Source organism: Pelodiscus sinensis, chromosome 16 (assembly GCF_052426305.1).
Source record: "Pelodiscus sinensis isolate ZL-2025 chromosome 16, ASM5242630v1, whole genome shotgun sequence".
Lineage (NCBI taxonomy): Eukaryota > Metazoa > Chordata > Testudines > Trionychidae > Pelodiscus > Pelodiscus sinensis.
In genome coordinates this window covers 22,485,130-22,499,119 of record NC_143067.1, presented here as the reverse complement: position 1 = coordinate 22,499,119, position 13,990 = coordinate 22,485,130, and the positions used below count along the sequence as shown (strand labels likewise).

Below are 13,990 nucleotides of genomic sequence, written 5' to 3'. Positions count from 1 at the left end.
GGTAATACTTGAAGCAGAAAGAATTGATCTTGACCTTTGATTTTCAAAATGGATTCACAGACTGATGAAGAGACAAACCAGAGGGCTGGACCCTCAAATGGTATACGTTTCCACACCTCCACTGGAGTCTATAGAGCAAGTTAACACTGATTTACACCAAGTGTGGGTCTGAGCCACCCTCTTTATTACTTGTAAATGGAGTAGTTTTGAACTGGAACATTTTGAAAGACAGTAGTGATGGGACCTTACAGTGCTATTCTTACCAATTATTTTGAAGAGTATCACAGAACTTTGAGGAGGAACAACAAAAAGGCCCCATGTGTATAATTCATCACTGCATTATTCCAGTATTATACCAGTCAAACACCTTGGATATTAACCAGTCACCAGTAAATTAGGCCCTGTGGATAGAAATGGTTCAGACCCATCATTTTAAAGCAGAGTGCAGCTATTTAATTTCCAAATCAGACATCTGACTCCTTTTAAATTCCAATCCAGAAAAAAACACAGCAGCCAATTTAAATAGAAACATGAAACCATCTCAGTGCAAAGGGTTTTCTTTTGCTCCTATGAAAAATTCCCATTAACCTCACTGATAAGGTTCCAGTTAGGGCAATTGGGGAAAAAACATGAATATGTCCTTGTCTTTAAAGGAACCAAAATGAGAAACAAAAACCAGAATGTATTTAATAAATGCAATGTAGAATGTTTTATTTGACCTTCTGTTCACAAAATAATTTTATTATATGTATGAAAGCAGCATACAGGCAATAAAATTATGAAAACATTCACAATACATAAATAACACAGACCTGATGCAGGATGTATATATTTCATTAGACTTCTAATTTTTCTCTCCGTTTTCTTTTCCTGATAACAGTTTTTGATAAAAGTGGTGAAGGATATTTCGCTAACATTCCAAAACCAAATGGCCCTCTTGGAATGCGTCTGTAGAGTAATGCCGATGACTGTTGCTAATGTTTACTGACTGCTTTTGATATTACAAAGGAAAAGCCAAAGGAATTTTTATTTCAAAGTACCATGAAAAAGTAGCCGTTGTCAAAATAAACATTGGCAAATTTGATGGAACCCACAAGACATCTGGAGATGGGGATTGCCGCTCCATACACATTTAGAAATGTCTTCATCCAAAATGAAAATGAGGCACTATTCATTATTCAATGTACTATTAACATAATTAAGACTAAAATTAATGTCATTCTAGTTTTCAAGGTAAAGCACTAAAGTACCTCACTTGTAAAGTTATTCTGGTTGTGTTACATTAGCAGACAGACAGCATGATTTCTGACTACTGTTGTGTCGCTGCAATAATACAGATGGTAACAAGATTTGTCATATTTACTATCATTATAATCAATTGTGTTTATTCAGAAAAGATATCCAAGACTTGAAATAAGAAAAGTCTGAGAAAGCCGTTTATCTTACATAAATACAAAACATTATATACTAATGATTGTTATATAAGAAGCTTCTCTTCTCAAACTGGATTCTTCTTAAGGTGGTATTCATATTTAAGGTATTTACAGACCCACAACTGACATTCTAGCAAAGTCTTTGTAATAGGAAACTTTTAAAAATAAATAGCAGCAATTCCTTTTATTTCTATAAGGGACGAGTTTTCGCAACTTGTCAGTCAGCCAGCCCTGGTCCTATATTTTTAAGCAATCCTACAACAAATAAGTGAATTCTACACAGCTTCAGCTTCATTAACTCCCACATCTTTTGCTGTTCTTTTTATGATTGCACCTTGCTTCTTTCACTGGCTATTCAGACTATCAGAGAGGGGTTTTTGTTTTGTGTTTAATGGTCATTTATAAAGTGCTGACTAGCTGACTGGTCAAAATGCAGTTGTCAGACCCTTGAAATATCCCATTAGTTAGACATTTGAAATAAGTTAAGTAAAGCTAGATCTGTTATAACATATGAAAAATATCCATTTAAAATAATAAATAAATAAAACCAGTATCAACATATTATCTCCCAAATCTTTAAAAATACCCATTCTTATTAATAAGGCTCAGTTGTTTTTCAGAAAGAATTTAAGAAGGCATCTACCTACCTTTTTAACCACTCATATTTTACTTAAAACCTGGTAGCACCCAGTATCACTATGTATGGCAAATTAAATCCTCTGATTTTCTTAAAAGGTTAATTAAGTTAAGTTGTTAAAGGGTAGGGTTTTTTGTCTCATTGTAAGATAGAAACCAGTCCCTATAAATATTTATAGAACAGAAGAAATATTTTCTTTGACACTGCAGCATACCTAAATTTGTGTGTCTGTTTTATTCAGAACGAACAACACAGAAATACCTTTAGATTTTCAATATCTTTTTTGTTTACGATGTTATGTTCGAGTTGAACAGCAAGTAACAAACTCTGAGCTTTGGGTGAGAGTATAACTATCACTAGAGCTTAGTTTCTTACCCAAAAATCTTGTATATCTTTTTTGACTATTAGATTTTGCAGGGGAAACCTTAGTGTTCATGTTTTATGTTGCCCATTCTGAGTGATGGGGTTGATCTTTTCCAAAGACACATCAGCTTCATAATCCAAGATACCGGACAGTGCGGGAGACATTTTCTCCAAGGTCTTAGATAGTTCACCTTCTTCTTCCTTTTTCAGAAGTTCTTCTTCTGGGCAGATAATAGCATGTGGGATCAGATACACCAGGTTACACTCTTTTGGGCTAGACTCTCTGGCCTCATGATGGCTTGAAAAAACAGCTGCCCCGTTGTTGTTGATACTAACAGTTTCTATAGCATTGTTTGAAGTAGGACAGAGTCTGTAGCATCCTAGCAGAGTTGAAAACGCCTTGCGGAAATCAGCATTGAAGGCATAGATGATGGGGTTCAGTGAAGAATTAGCCCATCCAAACCAAACAAAAACATCAAAGGTGGTAGGACTAATGCAAAAGGGTTCTGCTCCCCCGGATGGTGGGCTGGGCTCACAAAAGGGGACCATGCAGTTCAATATGAAAAAGGGTAACCAGCAGCATACAAACACCCCCATGATCACTGACAACGTCTTCAGGACTTTCGTTTCCCTTTTGAAGGACATTTTGAAGTTGCTTTCTGGTTGCTGGCAATCCATACTGTTTCCATTCCCTGTGGTGTTTTGGCAGTTCTTAGCATGCACTGCTGCTCTTTCCAAAGCTGAGATGCGTCTTATTTGTTTTTGAGCAATCCTGTATATCCTAGTATAGGTGACTATCATGATGGCCACTGGGATATAAAAGCTGATTAAAGACGAGGAGATGGCATACATCCTGTTGAGGCTGGAATCACAGTTGTCCATGGTTATGCCTTGGAAACTGGCATTTACATCTAAAGAGCTTGTGGTTTGAGCCTTGTGCCAGTTCAGCTGCACAGGAATGAAGGAAATCAGTACAGACAAGGTCCATGCCACACTGATCAGGATAAAAGCTGCCTTGGGGGTCATTTTCCTCTCATACCTGAATGGACTGGAGATGGCCCAGTATCTGTCCACACTAATGACACAAAGGTTTAAGATTGAGGCTGTGGAGCACATAATATCGAATGCCACCCAGATGTTACAGAATGAACCAAAAGGCCAGAAGCCAGCTATCTCAGCAACAGCTTTCCAAGGCATGACCAAGACTGCCACCAAAAGATCTGACACTGCTAAGGAGATTACAAAGAAGTTGGTCACTTTGGACCTCAGATGGCGAAATCTAATGACAGCTGCACAGACCAATGTGTTCCCAAGAAGCGTGGAAAGTATCAGCAAAGAAAGGAAGCAGCCTGTAAGGATCCGAAAGGAGGAGTCCCTTTCCACGAGCAACCCTTCCCCGTCCATAGTGGTGTCGTTCCAAGTCATAGCTTCTCCTGAGGGAAAATCATATCATGAAAATCATGATGACATCAACTCCTTTCCTTGCAGAGATCACAGATAAATCAGGCGTCCATTAATTACTCATTGCCAGGCAGACCGAAGGTTTGTGTTATAGTCTCTTCAGCCCTGGGTGTACCCCATGCTCCTTAGGAATCACATTAAGAGGCATTAAAAGCTCTATGGCAAGTAGTGATATTTACAAACACAGTCAATTCTGCACCATTTTTGACCCTTTAGAATTACACTGACCTGCTCAAGCACAAACTATCCCAACTGAAACAGGCCATCTACATATATCCCGCTTGAGTCCCCTACAAAAATACCCCACAGACAGGACTGCAATCACTTTTCAAGCTTGCACATATTCCCACTTAAATAGGCTATTGATCCAGTGTTTCCAGTGCCTATTTGACTAGCCCTTCAGATCTACTGAAGCGTACTACATTAGATGCTTTTGTTTCTAATTTTATTTCACAAACCTCTAACTGATGAGACATTTTTTTCTCCCCTTTTCACCCTCAGTGCATTCCAGCTACAAAATACATTAGTTCTCTGTTTATGGGAAGCTTCAGGGAGCAACTCCTCATTTTGTTCCACATTGTTTAAGTCTCAGAGTCCTAGAAGCAAAGAAAAAAAATTTACATGGTGTGTTTGTGTTTTAAATGACATTCTGTAAAGAATGGCTCACATTAATTATTTTTAATTAAATGAGAAAATCTGCATCCTACCTTGCACCTTTGATTCTCTGTTTGTCCTGGGTTGAAAGTTTGCCTCTCCTTCTTATTTAGTATTTGAATTGCATAGCAAATCACATATACAAAACCAGCAGAGAGGCACTGCATTGCATCAGGTGGGGAAAAATAAAAGCCAATGGTTTAATCAGCAGGAATTAAATTTCTGATGAACAATAGGTCTGGTTTTCAAGCTCCTTCAGAGAGATCCCTTATTTAAAACTAGAGTCCTATAAAGTGCATGGCAGGCTGCTTCCATTCCACCCGGTCTTTGTGCTCAGTCTGCAAACTTTGTTAACCAGCTCAGTCCTGGCTAAACGGTCATCACCCAAGTCATACTTTGTACATCCCATTGAAGTGGCACGTCAGTATAAATCATCCCAAACAAAGGCACGGTATTTCCAACACTCCAACAAAATCTGAGTGATGTTCCAGTCTTTTGATCTTCCCTGGAAGAAGAAATTAGGGGAAGAGGAGAAAGAAGAGGGAAAGACCTGAGTGGAGCTCCCTTCAGCCTCAGGTGTAGCTTTCAGGCCAGCGGCTACCATAAGGTGTGGGAGTGTGTTACTATTCCTGTGGAAAGAGTTTGCTTTGACACTTTGCTGCCACACTAGTTCTCCATAATTATTAAGGAATAATCTTCTTTCCAATTGCTGTGCCTCACAGTTGCATTCCAGGGGTCAGGCACAACCCCAGCATGCCTTTCCCTTTAAACAAGCCCAGGTAAAGAAGGCTTTTCAGGATCTCCTGCACCCAGCCCTGGGATTTACATTTCCAGTCCCAGGGACTTCTCCGTCTTGCTGAGGGGAGCACCCCAGTCGCAGAGTCTTCCTTCTGCCTGGGGTATCGGGTGGCAACATCGCCTCTCCAGGAAGTGACTGTTTGGCTTGGGTCTCTCCTTCCTAAAGCATTAAGAAAGGGGAAAGACAGACATGGGACTATGCAATGGCAAACTCCACAGCAGCCCCCAACTTACCCCTTCTAACATCCAAGAAGCTATTCCATAAAGGAGCATTTCCAGAGCATCCCACACGACTTCCTCCTGTCTCATTGCCTCCCCCCACCCCGATTGTTATTTAGCTTAGTCGACTGTATACTGTACACTCAAGTCCTCACACCGAGTGAGACACAAAAGTGATCATTCGATTGAGCAAAGAGTATTAATTTCAGCTGTCCAAAACATGCACCTCAGTGGTACATGGGGTGACAAGGTTTAAAACTAGACAAGGTTATTGAATTAACCTGAAAAGTACGTACATACAATTAACTCGTCCTTTTGAAATATTCTAAAAAAAAAATGTAAATGAGAACACCCGGGTGTGCTCTCATATATACACTCCACAAATAAAGGATTACAAGCAAACACTATTGCTCAGCCACCCATAATATCACACACAAAATACACACGCAAACACACACACACACCAAGCCCTGAAGAACTACCACCCTACAAAACTCCCAAACAAATCAAACAGCCACAAAAGTGCACAGACACACACTAAACACAAACAAATCACATGCACACACACAACCATTTACACAGACCCACAGCTGGATTTGACGCCACGACCTGGTCAAATTCTTTCCCTGCCGGCATGTACTCACCAGCACAGGGGAGAAGTCATTTACCCCACAGGCTGGCTGGGCTGGCTTGCAGAGGAGGCAGGGATCCCAACCGAAAGAGCACTCGCCTCATCTTTCCCTGCTGGTTTATTTCTCGGTTCTTTCCCACCTCGCGGCTTTCACTCCACAGCCACACACTCACTTTCCCTCTTTGACGTTCATTGTTCACCACGTTCCAGAGGTGCAGCGAGCCAGTAAGAGTCTGGCTCCCTCTGCTGGATGAACCGAGGCTTCCTTTCCACACATTAGTTGACAGCATCTTGCGAGGGGGCGAAGTGAGGGGAGGAATAGAAAGGGAGAAGAAGGGAAGACGGAGCTGACTGCTCCCTTGGCTCCCAGATCCTTCTGACATTGGATGGATGTTTGCAAGAGGCAGGCAAGCAAGGTATGGAAGAGCAAAATCATCAATGCAGGGCACCTTCCCCAAAGGAAAGTGAATTCCTTTTGGTGCTCTAGGCAGCTGAAGAGTCGGTTGCAGAATAGACAGAACAGCCACATCTCCCACAATCAATGGGAGGCTCAGGCCAGTCTTTTGAACTTTCTGGCCAACATTTCCCTTTCCCCTCAAAAAACAAAACAAAGCAAAAAACAAAAACAAAAAACACACCATCAAAATACAAGGAAGGAAGTTTCACCCTTTCACCTCAGAATCAACAAGAGCAAATACCTACTCACTCTTCTGAGGAAAGTGAATCATGGAATGGACATAGAGTTTTAGGTTAACATGCACATGCACATGCACATGCACACACTTTTTCCAATTTTAAATCAACCATCATATTACATTTCCTCCCTTTCCCTAAGACAGCTCTGCTGTATTGCCTTGCAAACTGTGGAGTTCCTGATGCAGTGAATGCTGCTCACAGGGATGGCTTGCTAACAAAGCAGGCCTTTGGAGAGAAGGGAAGCAACAAAAAACTCTTTCCCAAGCTACCACAGAATGCTCTCTCTCACTCATAAGAGACTGGGCCTTTCTATCGTCCATTGCTTTGAATGAGCAACTCCACACCAGTGCCTCTGGATGGCTAAGGTGGCACACCAACCAGTCCTCACACCCATATCTTTGCTGAGCACTATTCAGCCCTACAGAAAGGCATTCCTTCTTGTTCTGAAAAACTTAAATCTAGATAGGCAAGGCAGACAAAGAGTGGGAGAAGATCATTAGCATTAATTCTCCCCAATTTACAGATCTCCATCAGATCCCAAAGGACAGAAGATGAAACAACTTGCCCAAGTTCACGTAGGGAAGTTTTGGCAGAGCACAAATTAGTCCTGGGTCTCTTGAATTGCAATCCAGTGTCTTTAGCAGGAAGAACATTGTCCCTCCAACTGCAGAATTTGACCAAAAACTTGAAGTTTTCTCATTTGGCTTTATGACAGCTTTAATAATCCAAAGGACTCCAGGTAAACAGTTGGAGCCATGAACTCATCTCAGTATTAAGAGCAAAGTTCTGGCTAAGAGCAAAAGATAATTACAACTAGAAATGCCCCGTTTCCTATGATGCATATGAGCTTAACTCTGGCATATACAATAAAAGAATATAAATAGGCTGTTTTCATCTAATTCTACCTTGTATATCAACTTTACTCCAGTGAAATCAGTACATTACAGTAGACATCATGGACAATGAAGGGAAGTTAAAATCTCATACAAGAGCAAATAAAATCACTGAGCTGTCCGGTATCATCAAAGACAAATGTCCTGGGGTTTAGCATTAAGTAAAGTTGTTTTTGTGCCATCTATAAATTTCATAATGTCAGTTAAAATAGGTAAGGTGAAACTAACTTTGACTAGCTAACTGAAATGCTTGTGTTTGCCTTTCTGTTTCTTCTTTTTGAAATGGCTTTTTAGCAAGTTTTGTTTCCCATATCTTATTATCCTGTAAAAATAGAAAAGAAAATAAATTCTGTAGTGTTTGGTAATCCAGGTTGGCAATCACCATAACAAAGCTCTGAGCTAAAAAAGAAAATTCACAATCTTTTTCCAAAACACAAAAGCAGAAAGTTTATTTAGACTTTGAAACTCTCCAAATTCCTACAGCCATCTTGCAGAAGAGGTCATGGGACAGCCTGCAAGACACAGGGAATTATGGCTGCATATATGGACTTTGAGCCAGGTTCTGATTTCATTTCAGTGGTGAAATCTGGAGTATCTCCCTCAAGTGAACTTTCCACCATTTTCATCATTTGGGTCTAGTTTATCCCAGTATAACCCAATATTGGCTCGAAACCGGTGTCTTATTTGATCCAAAATAGTTTAGATGATCTTTCAGGTATGTTCCAAAAGCCATATATTCCATATGATTTTGGGGAGAGGATGGGTATATGATCCTCAGAGGGAAAAGGTTCTGTTTTGTTTCTCTAATGTATAGGTTGGCTAAATTTTTGTATTTGTATGATGTATTTGTATATGATTATTTTTTCTGCTGGGTGGTATTCATCTGGGACTATACATTTAATTAGCTGTTATGAAGCCTAAAGCTGTTTGTATGGGTGGGATTTTTCAAAAAAATTACTGTAATTAAATCTAAAATAATAAGCCTGTAAACCTCCCACAACCACTGAATGTGACATTTTCTGCTTGGTTAGTGATTCAAGGGTTGATTTCAGAAGCCAGAAATTGTGTGAATTTCAGTTCTGGAAATGTCTCCCAATCTCTAGCATAAATCTAGATGTTCTCAAATGGCAAGCCAGTGGATGATTGTGTTTGATTCAGGAGAGGCTTAGCTGGGGTAACAAAACCCTGTAAACTCCGGGGCAGGCTTTCAATTCTAGCACTGTATACAGTGAGCCCTGTGGTACTCATACATCACTGCAGATAATCTTCAGGTTTTTAAAACCTGTATGATTTAATAGTGTTTTTCCCAGATGAGTAATAAAATGAAAGCCATTAAAACCCCAGTATTATTAAAGTGAGCTTAGTGCTGGTGTAAGGTGCTAGTTTGACACAACCTTGGAAATCATTTATCCACATCGGAGGCTGGATTCATCTCCCACTCATGGGCATTTAGCCTGTCATGGAGGGATCAGCTCTCTTGCAGGTTAGGACCTGACTGAAACTGCCAACACGGGAGCAATTACGGATGAGTTTCATGGGTTTCAGGAACAAGACTACAGATCATCTCATTATTATCACTTAGGCCACCAAACAGCAGTTTGGCAGTTAATGCCTTTCAATCACTATTGTCCTAGATCAGAATCAAACCAGTGCCCAAGCCCTGGTCTACAATAGGGAGTTCTTTCAAAATAACTCCCCTTATTTCAAAATAACAAGCAGAACATCCACACCACCAAGCCTGTTATTTTGAAATAAGGGGAGTTATTACAACTCCCTAGGCTGGTTATTTCAAAAGAACAACTCTTGTTTTCCACAAGGAATAACATTTATTTCAAAGTAGTTATTTCCAAATGGCAGCAATGTGGTGTGGACGCTCCACTGCTGCTATTTTGAAATAATTGTTCCCTAGAGTCATTCAAAGTAATTACTGCCCTGTGCTTCCTGGGGCTCTAAGTTGAGGTAGCGCGTCCACATTAAGGGAGCCTGCATCAGACCAATTTTGAGGGGTTCCCTGTAGTGTGGACATGCTGTTTCAAAATAGTTATTTCTGGAGTTACTATTTCGAAAAAAGTTATTTTGAAATTATTTCCTAGTGTAGACATGACCCAAGAGATGAAGTCCTTTCTAGCTCCATTATTAATCACCTCAGCCAAACACTCCTCCCACAAAGTCCTGTTGAAGTATTTCCTATTTCATAAAGCACATGAAGGGTTAAATAGCCTTGTTTCTGACTATATTGTGTGACACTTTGGCATAAATGGTTTTAAACCACAGGATTTTTAAAAAACCACGTCAGAACTGAATGATGTGTGATTTTTTCATCCAGCAGTAAATACGCTCCTATCTACCAAATGGCACGGATACTAAAATTGGAGAAAAGGCAACTTAATTTACTCTTGTCACTCTGGGAATGAAGCCATGTGTCTGGAATTCATCAGATTTGAAATCAGTTTGGGAATGTTAGCAGAGACAAAGATTCCAAATAACTGTTTTATTAATAAGCAAAAACCTTCATCTTTCTGTCAGTTACCTGGAAATCAGTGGTTATCGGATATTGAACAAATGCCTTGAACTCACTTAAAGATCAGGGAACACATTGGTTACATTGATATTATCAGGGCCCAACATCTCCAAAGGAAAAGAATGTGGGATAGGAGGAAGTGTAAACATGGCATGATGACAAATCATGGATATTATACTAAAGTGATAGTTCTATTACTTTGCACTATAAAGCATCTTGCACCAGTGGATCTCAAAATAATTCACCAAAATTAAGACACAATATCCCAGTGAGGTTGATGTTATGATTGGTCTACAGATTTTTAACTGGATACATAGAGTAGTTAAGTTCACATTTGCAAAAAGGGTAAACTGGGGGTGCCTCTATTTTTACATGCCCTACTTTAAAGTTTGGACTTCCATAGGTGCATAATAGTCATAGCTCTCACTGAAAAAGGGGACTGATTGGCATGAGATAAAGCCACTTTAAATTATGTGCTCACAGCTTTCATATCTTAAAAATGGGCACTCAAAATAGAAGCCATTTATGAAAGTTTGAACCTAAATTGCTTGTCCAGGACAACTCAATAAGTCAGTGACAGAGCTGAGAATCTAATCCAGCAGTTAGGGCTGCCAATTTTGGTTGGACATATTCCGTGAGATTTAATTACATGACATAATCTTTAATTCCTGGAGACTCCAGGCGAATCCCAGAAGGTTGGCAATGCTACCAACAGTCTAGTTCTAACAGATAGGCAATATTCCAGCCTAGCTGAATTTATGCTAGGAGACTCTGCATCACTTTGTTAAAGGTGCTTACTTCATTTGAAAATGTAATACCATTATTTGTTCAAAATGTATCCTCTTTATTTGCAGGATTTTGCCTGCACAACCAAAAGGATGTACACATGAAAATCTCTTCTACCACACATACAAGTAACAGAGGGTGAGCTGAAGCACTGGGAAAATTCTGGAGCTCCAAGGCCAAAGTTAAAGCTCTTTTCTTCTCGTTCTCGGGAGGTATTTATTCAGCTTGCTCATCTCTGAAAAGATTCACTGAATGTAAACCACCAAGGGTCCCTTTGAAATGTAGCTTGTAGTGTTTTATAACAAATTGATTCTCTTCTAAGATCAGCGAGCTGAACAAATACACTCCAGAGAGCGGGAGAAACAATGGAACTTGTACTGTGGACTCTGCGCAGCAGATGTCACCAAAACAATTCCCTATCTCTCCAGCCTCAGGGAGCCATGTAAGCTGTAAATTCAGCCTAAATAGATATGACGAGAATAATGCTGTTTAACATGCTGGTCCAACACAGTAACTTTTTACTATCTTCATTAGATTTCACGCATTCCCTTCCCCAGTTCCAGAGAAAGAAAAGCCTTCCATAAGCACACTAGAACTATGCTTAATCCTGAAGAAGTGGGTTGTACCCACGAAAGCTCATGATACCATCTACATGTTTTGTTTGTCTTTAAGGTGCTGCTAGACTATTCCAGCTAAATCAGCTGGAAGCGCCGGGTCCGGCCGGGTCCTCCGCGGCTTTGCTCAGCGTCTCCCTGCTCTGCAGACTGGGGAGACGCTGAGCAAAGCGGCGGAGGACCCGGGGCCGGACCCGCGGTCGCTTCCAGATCAGCTGGAAGCGCCGCGGGTCCGGCCGGGTCCTGCGCGGCTTTGCTCAGCGTCTCCCTGGTCTGCAGACCAGAGAGACGGGGAGCAAAGCGGCGCAGGACCCGGGTCCGGACCCGCGGCGCTTCCAGCTGATCTGGAAGCGCCGCGGGTCCGGACCCGGGTCCTGCGCGGCTTTGCTCAGCGTCTCTCTGGTCTGCAGATCAGCTGGAAGCGCCGCGGGTCCGGCCCCGGGTCCTGCGCCGCTTTGCTCCCCGACTCTCTGGTCTGCAGACCAGGGAGACGCTGAGCAAAGCCGCGCAGGACCCGGGGCCGGACCCGCGGCGCTTCCAACTGATCTGCAGACCAGAGAGACGCTGAGCAAAGCCGCGCAGGATCTGGAAGCGGCCACAGCGCAGCTGATCTGGAAGCGGCTACGGGTCCGGCCCCAGGTCCTGCGCCGCTTTGCTTCCCGTCTCTCTGGTCTGCAGACCAGGGAGACGCTGAGCAAAGCCGCGCAGGACCCGCGCTGATCTGGAAGCGCCGCGGGTCCGGCCCCGGGTCCTGCGCCGCTTTGCTCCCCGTCTCCCTGGTCTGCTGGCTCCTGCAACAGACCAGGGAGACAGGGAGCAGCTTTTCTCACCCCGGAGGAGGCGGGCGACGGGACCAGGCATCCCGCCGCTCCAGTCCTCCGGGGCGAGAAAATCCCCGTTCCTATCTGCGGAACCGACATAAGTCAGATCCGCGTAACTCGGGGACTGCCTGTAATCAATTTAATGTCAGGCACCTTCCTTTTAAAACTGTCTTTGGCATATTAATTAGCAAATATAAAATGAAACACCAAAGGTACAAGATAATTCATTAAAATGAAGTTAATCTGAGACATAATCAATCCTGAGTGGATGGCTAAGGATGGAATAGAAATAAACAGCCATGTTAGCTGCAGCATCAATGATTTTCAGCAGCATCAATTTCTCAGCAAGAAATTAAACATATAATGTTGATATTTAGTGCAGAATAAAGCTAAAAGTCTATCATGTATTCATGTTGAGGTGTGCAGTGCTTATGCTCTTAGTATCTGGTCCTGCAAGGTTCTGAGAACCAAAACTCCCAAAGAAGACAGTGATGGCCGGTTATCTGTCAGAAGTAGGCCATACATTTGCATTTTTTAAATCAGTTACCGTGAATTTTGGCAGAATTGGTGTAATTCCTGGTAGACAGACATTCATGTTACAAAATCCACAACCACAATTGGCACTGATTGGCACACTGACGAGAAATCTCAGCTAAGAGTCAAAGGATGGGCTGGAGTGCTTTTTTTTATCCCTAGAAGCAATCCTTCCAAGTCAGTTTTGAGACGTAGTGAAGGAACTGAAGTGATGCTTGTGCTGCTGCCTATCCTAGATGGCTACATCTAGATTGCATCTCTTTTTTGTAAAAGGGATGCAAATTAGATGTGTCGCAATTGCTAATGAAGCGGGGATTTAAATCTCCCCCGCTTCATTAGCATAAAAATGGCTGCCGCTTTTTTTCGGCATGGAGCTGTGCCAGAAAAAAGCACCAGTCTAGAGGAGGATCTTTTGGAAAATAAAGCCTTTTCCGAAAGATCCCTTATCCCTTATTTTAAGAGGGATAAGGGATCTTTCGGAAAAGGCTTTATTTTCCGAAAGATCCGCGTCTAGACTGGCGCTTTTTTTCCGGCACAGCTCCATGCCGAAAAAAGCGGCAGCCATTTTTATGCTAATGAAGCGGGGGAGATTTAAATCCCTGCTTCATTAGCAATTGCGATACGTCTAATTTGTATCCCTTTTACGAAAAAGGGATGCAATCTAGATGTAGCCGATGTATATAGCAGATACACAGATGACATTACTCCACAGGGCTACCAAATTCACTTTTTCTGTGAGCAGTAAAATGACATTAAATCCCTTCTGGTGGTTTTAGAATATCTTAAACTTTCAAAAGTTTCAGAGGGGTAGCCCACTTTGGGCAGTGCCCACAAAAGCTCATGATACCATCTACATGTTTTGTTAGGCTTTAAAATGCTACCAGACTATTTGTTGTTTTTTAAATTTTTCCTAACCTTTAACAACTTTT

General features: G+C 41.7%; 1 protein-coding gene across 1 annotated transcript; it reads right to left on the bottom strand.

Moving 5' to 3' along the window:
• Positions 1-713: 713 nt before the first annotated feature.
• Positions 714-4,480, bottom strand: DRD1 (dopamine receptor D1). The gene is made up of 2 exons (XM_014574271.4): positions 4,353-4,480; positions 714-3,866 (listed from the first exon to the last, which is right to left on the bottom strand). The coding sequence occupies exon 2, from the start codon at positions 3,856-3,858 to the stop codon at positions 2,503-2,505; it is 1,356 nt and encodes a 451-aa protein (XP_014429757.1). The 5' UTR covers positions 3,859-3,866; positions 4,353-4,480; the 3' UTR covers positions 714-2,502.
• Between the last annotated feature and the right edge of the window lie 9,510 nt (positions 4,481-13,990).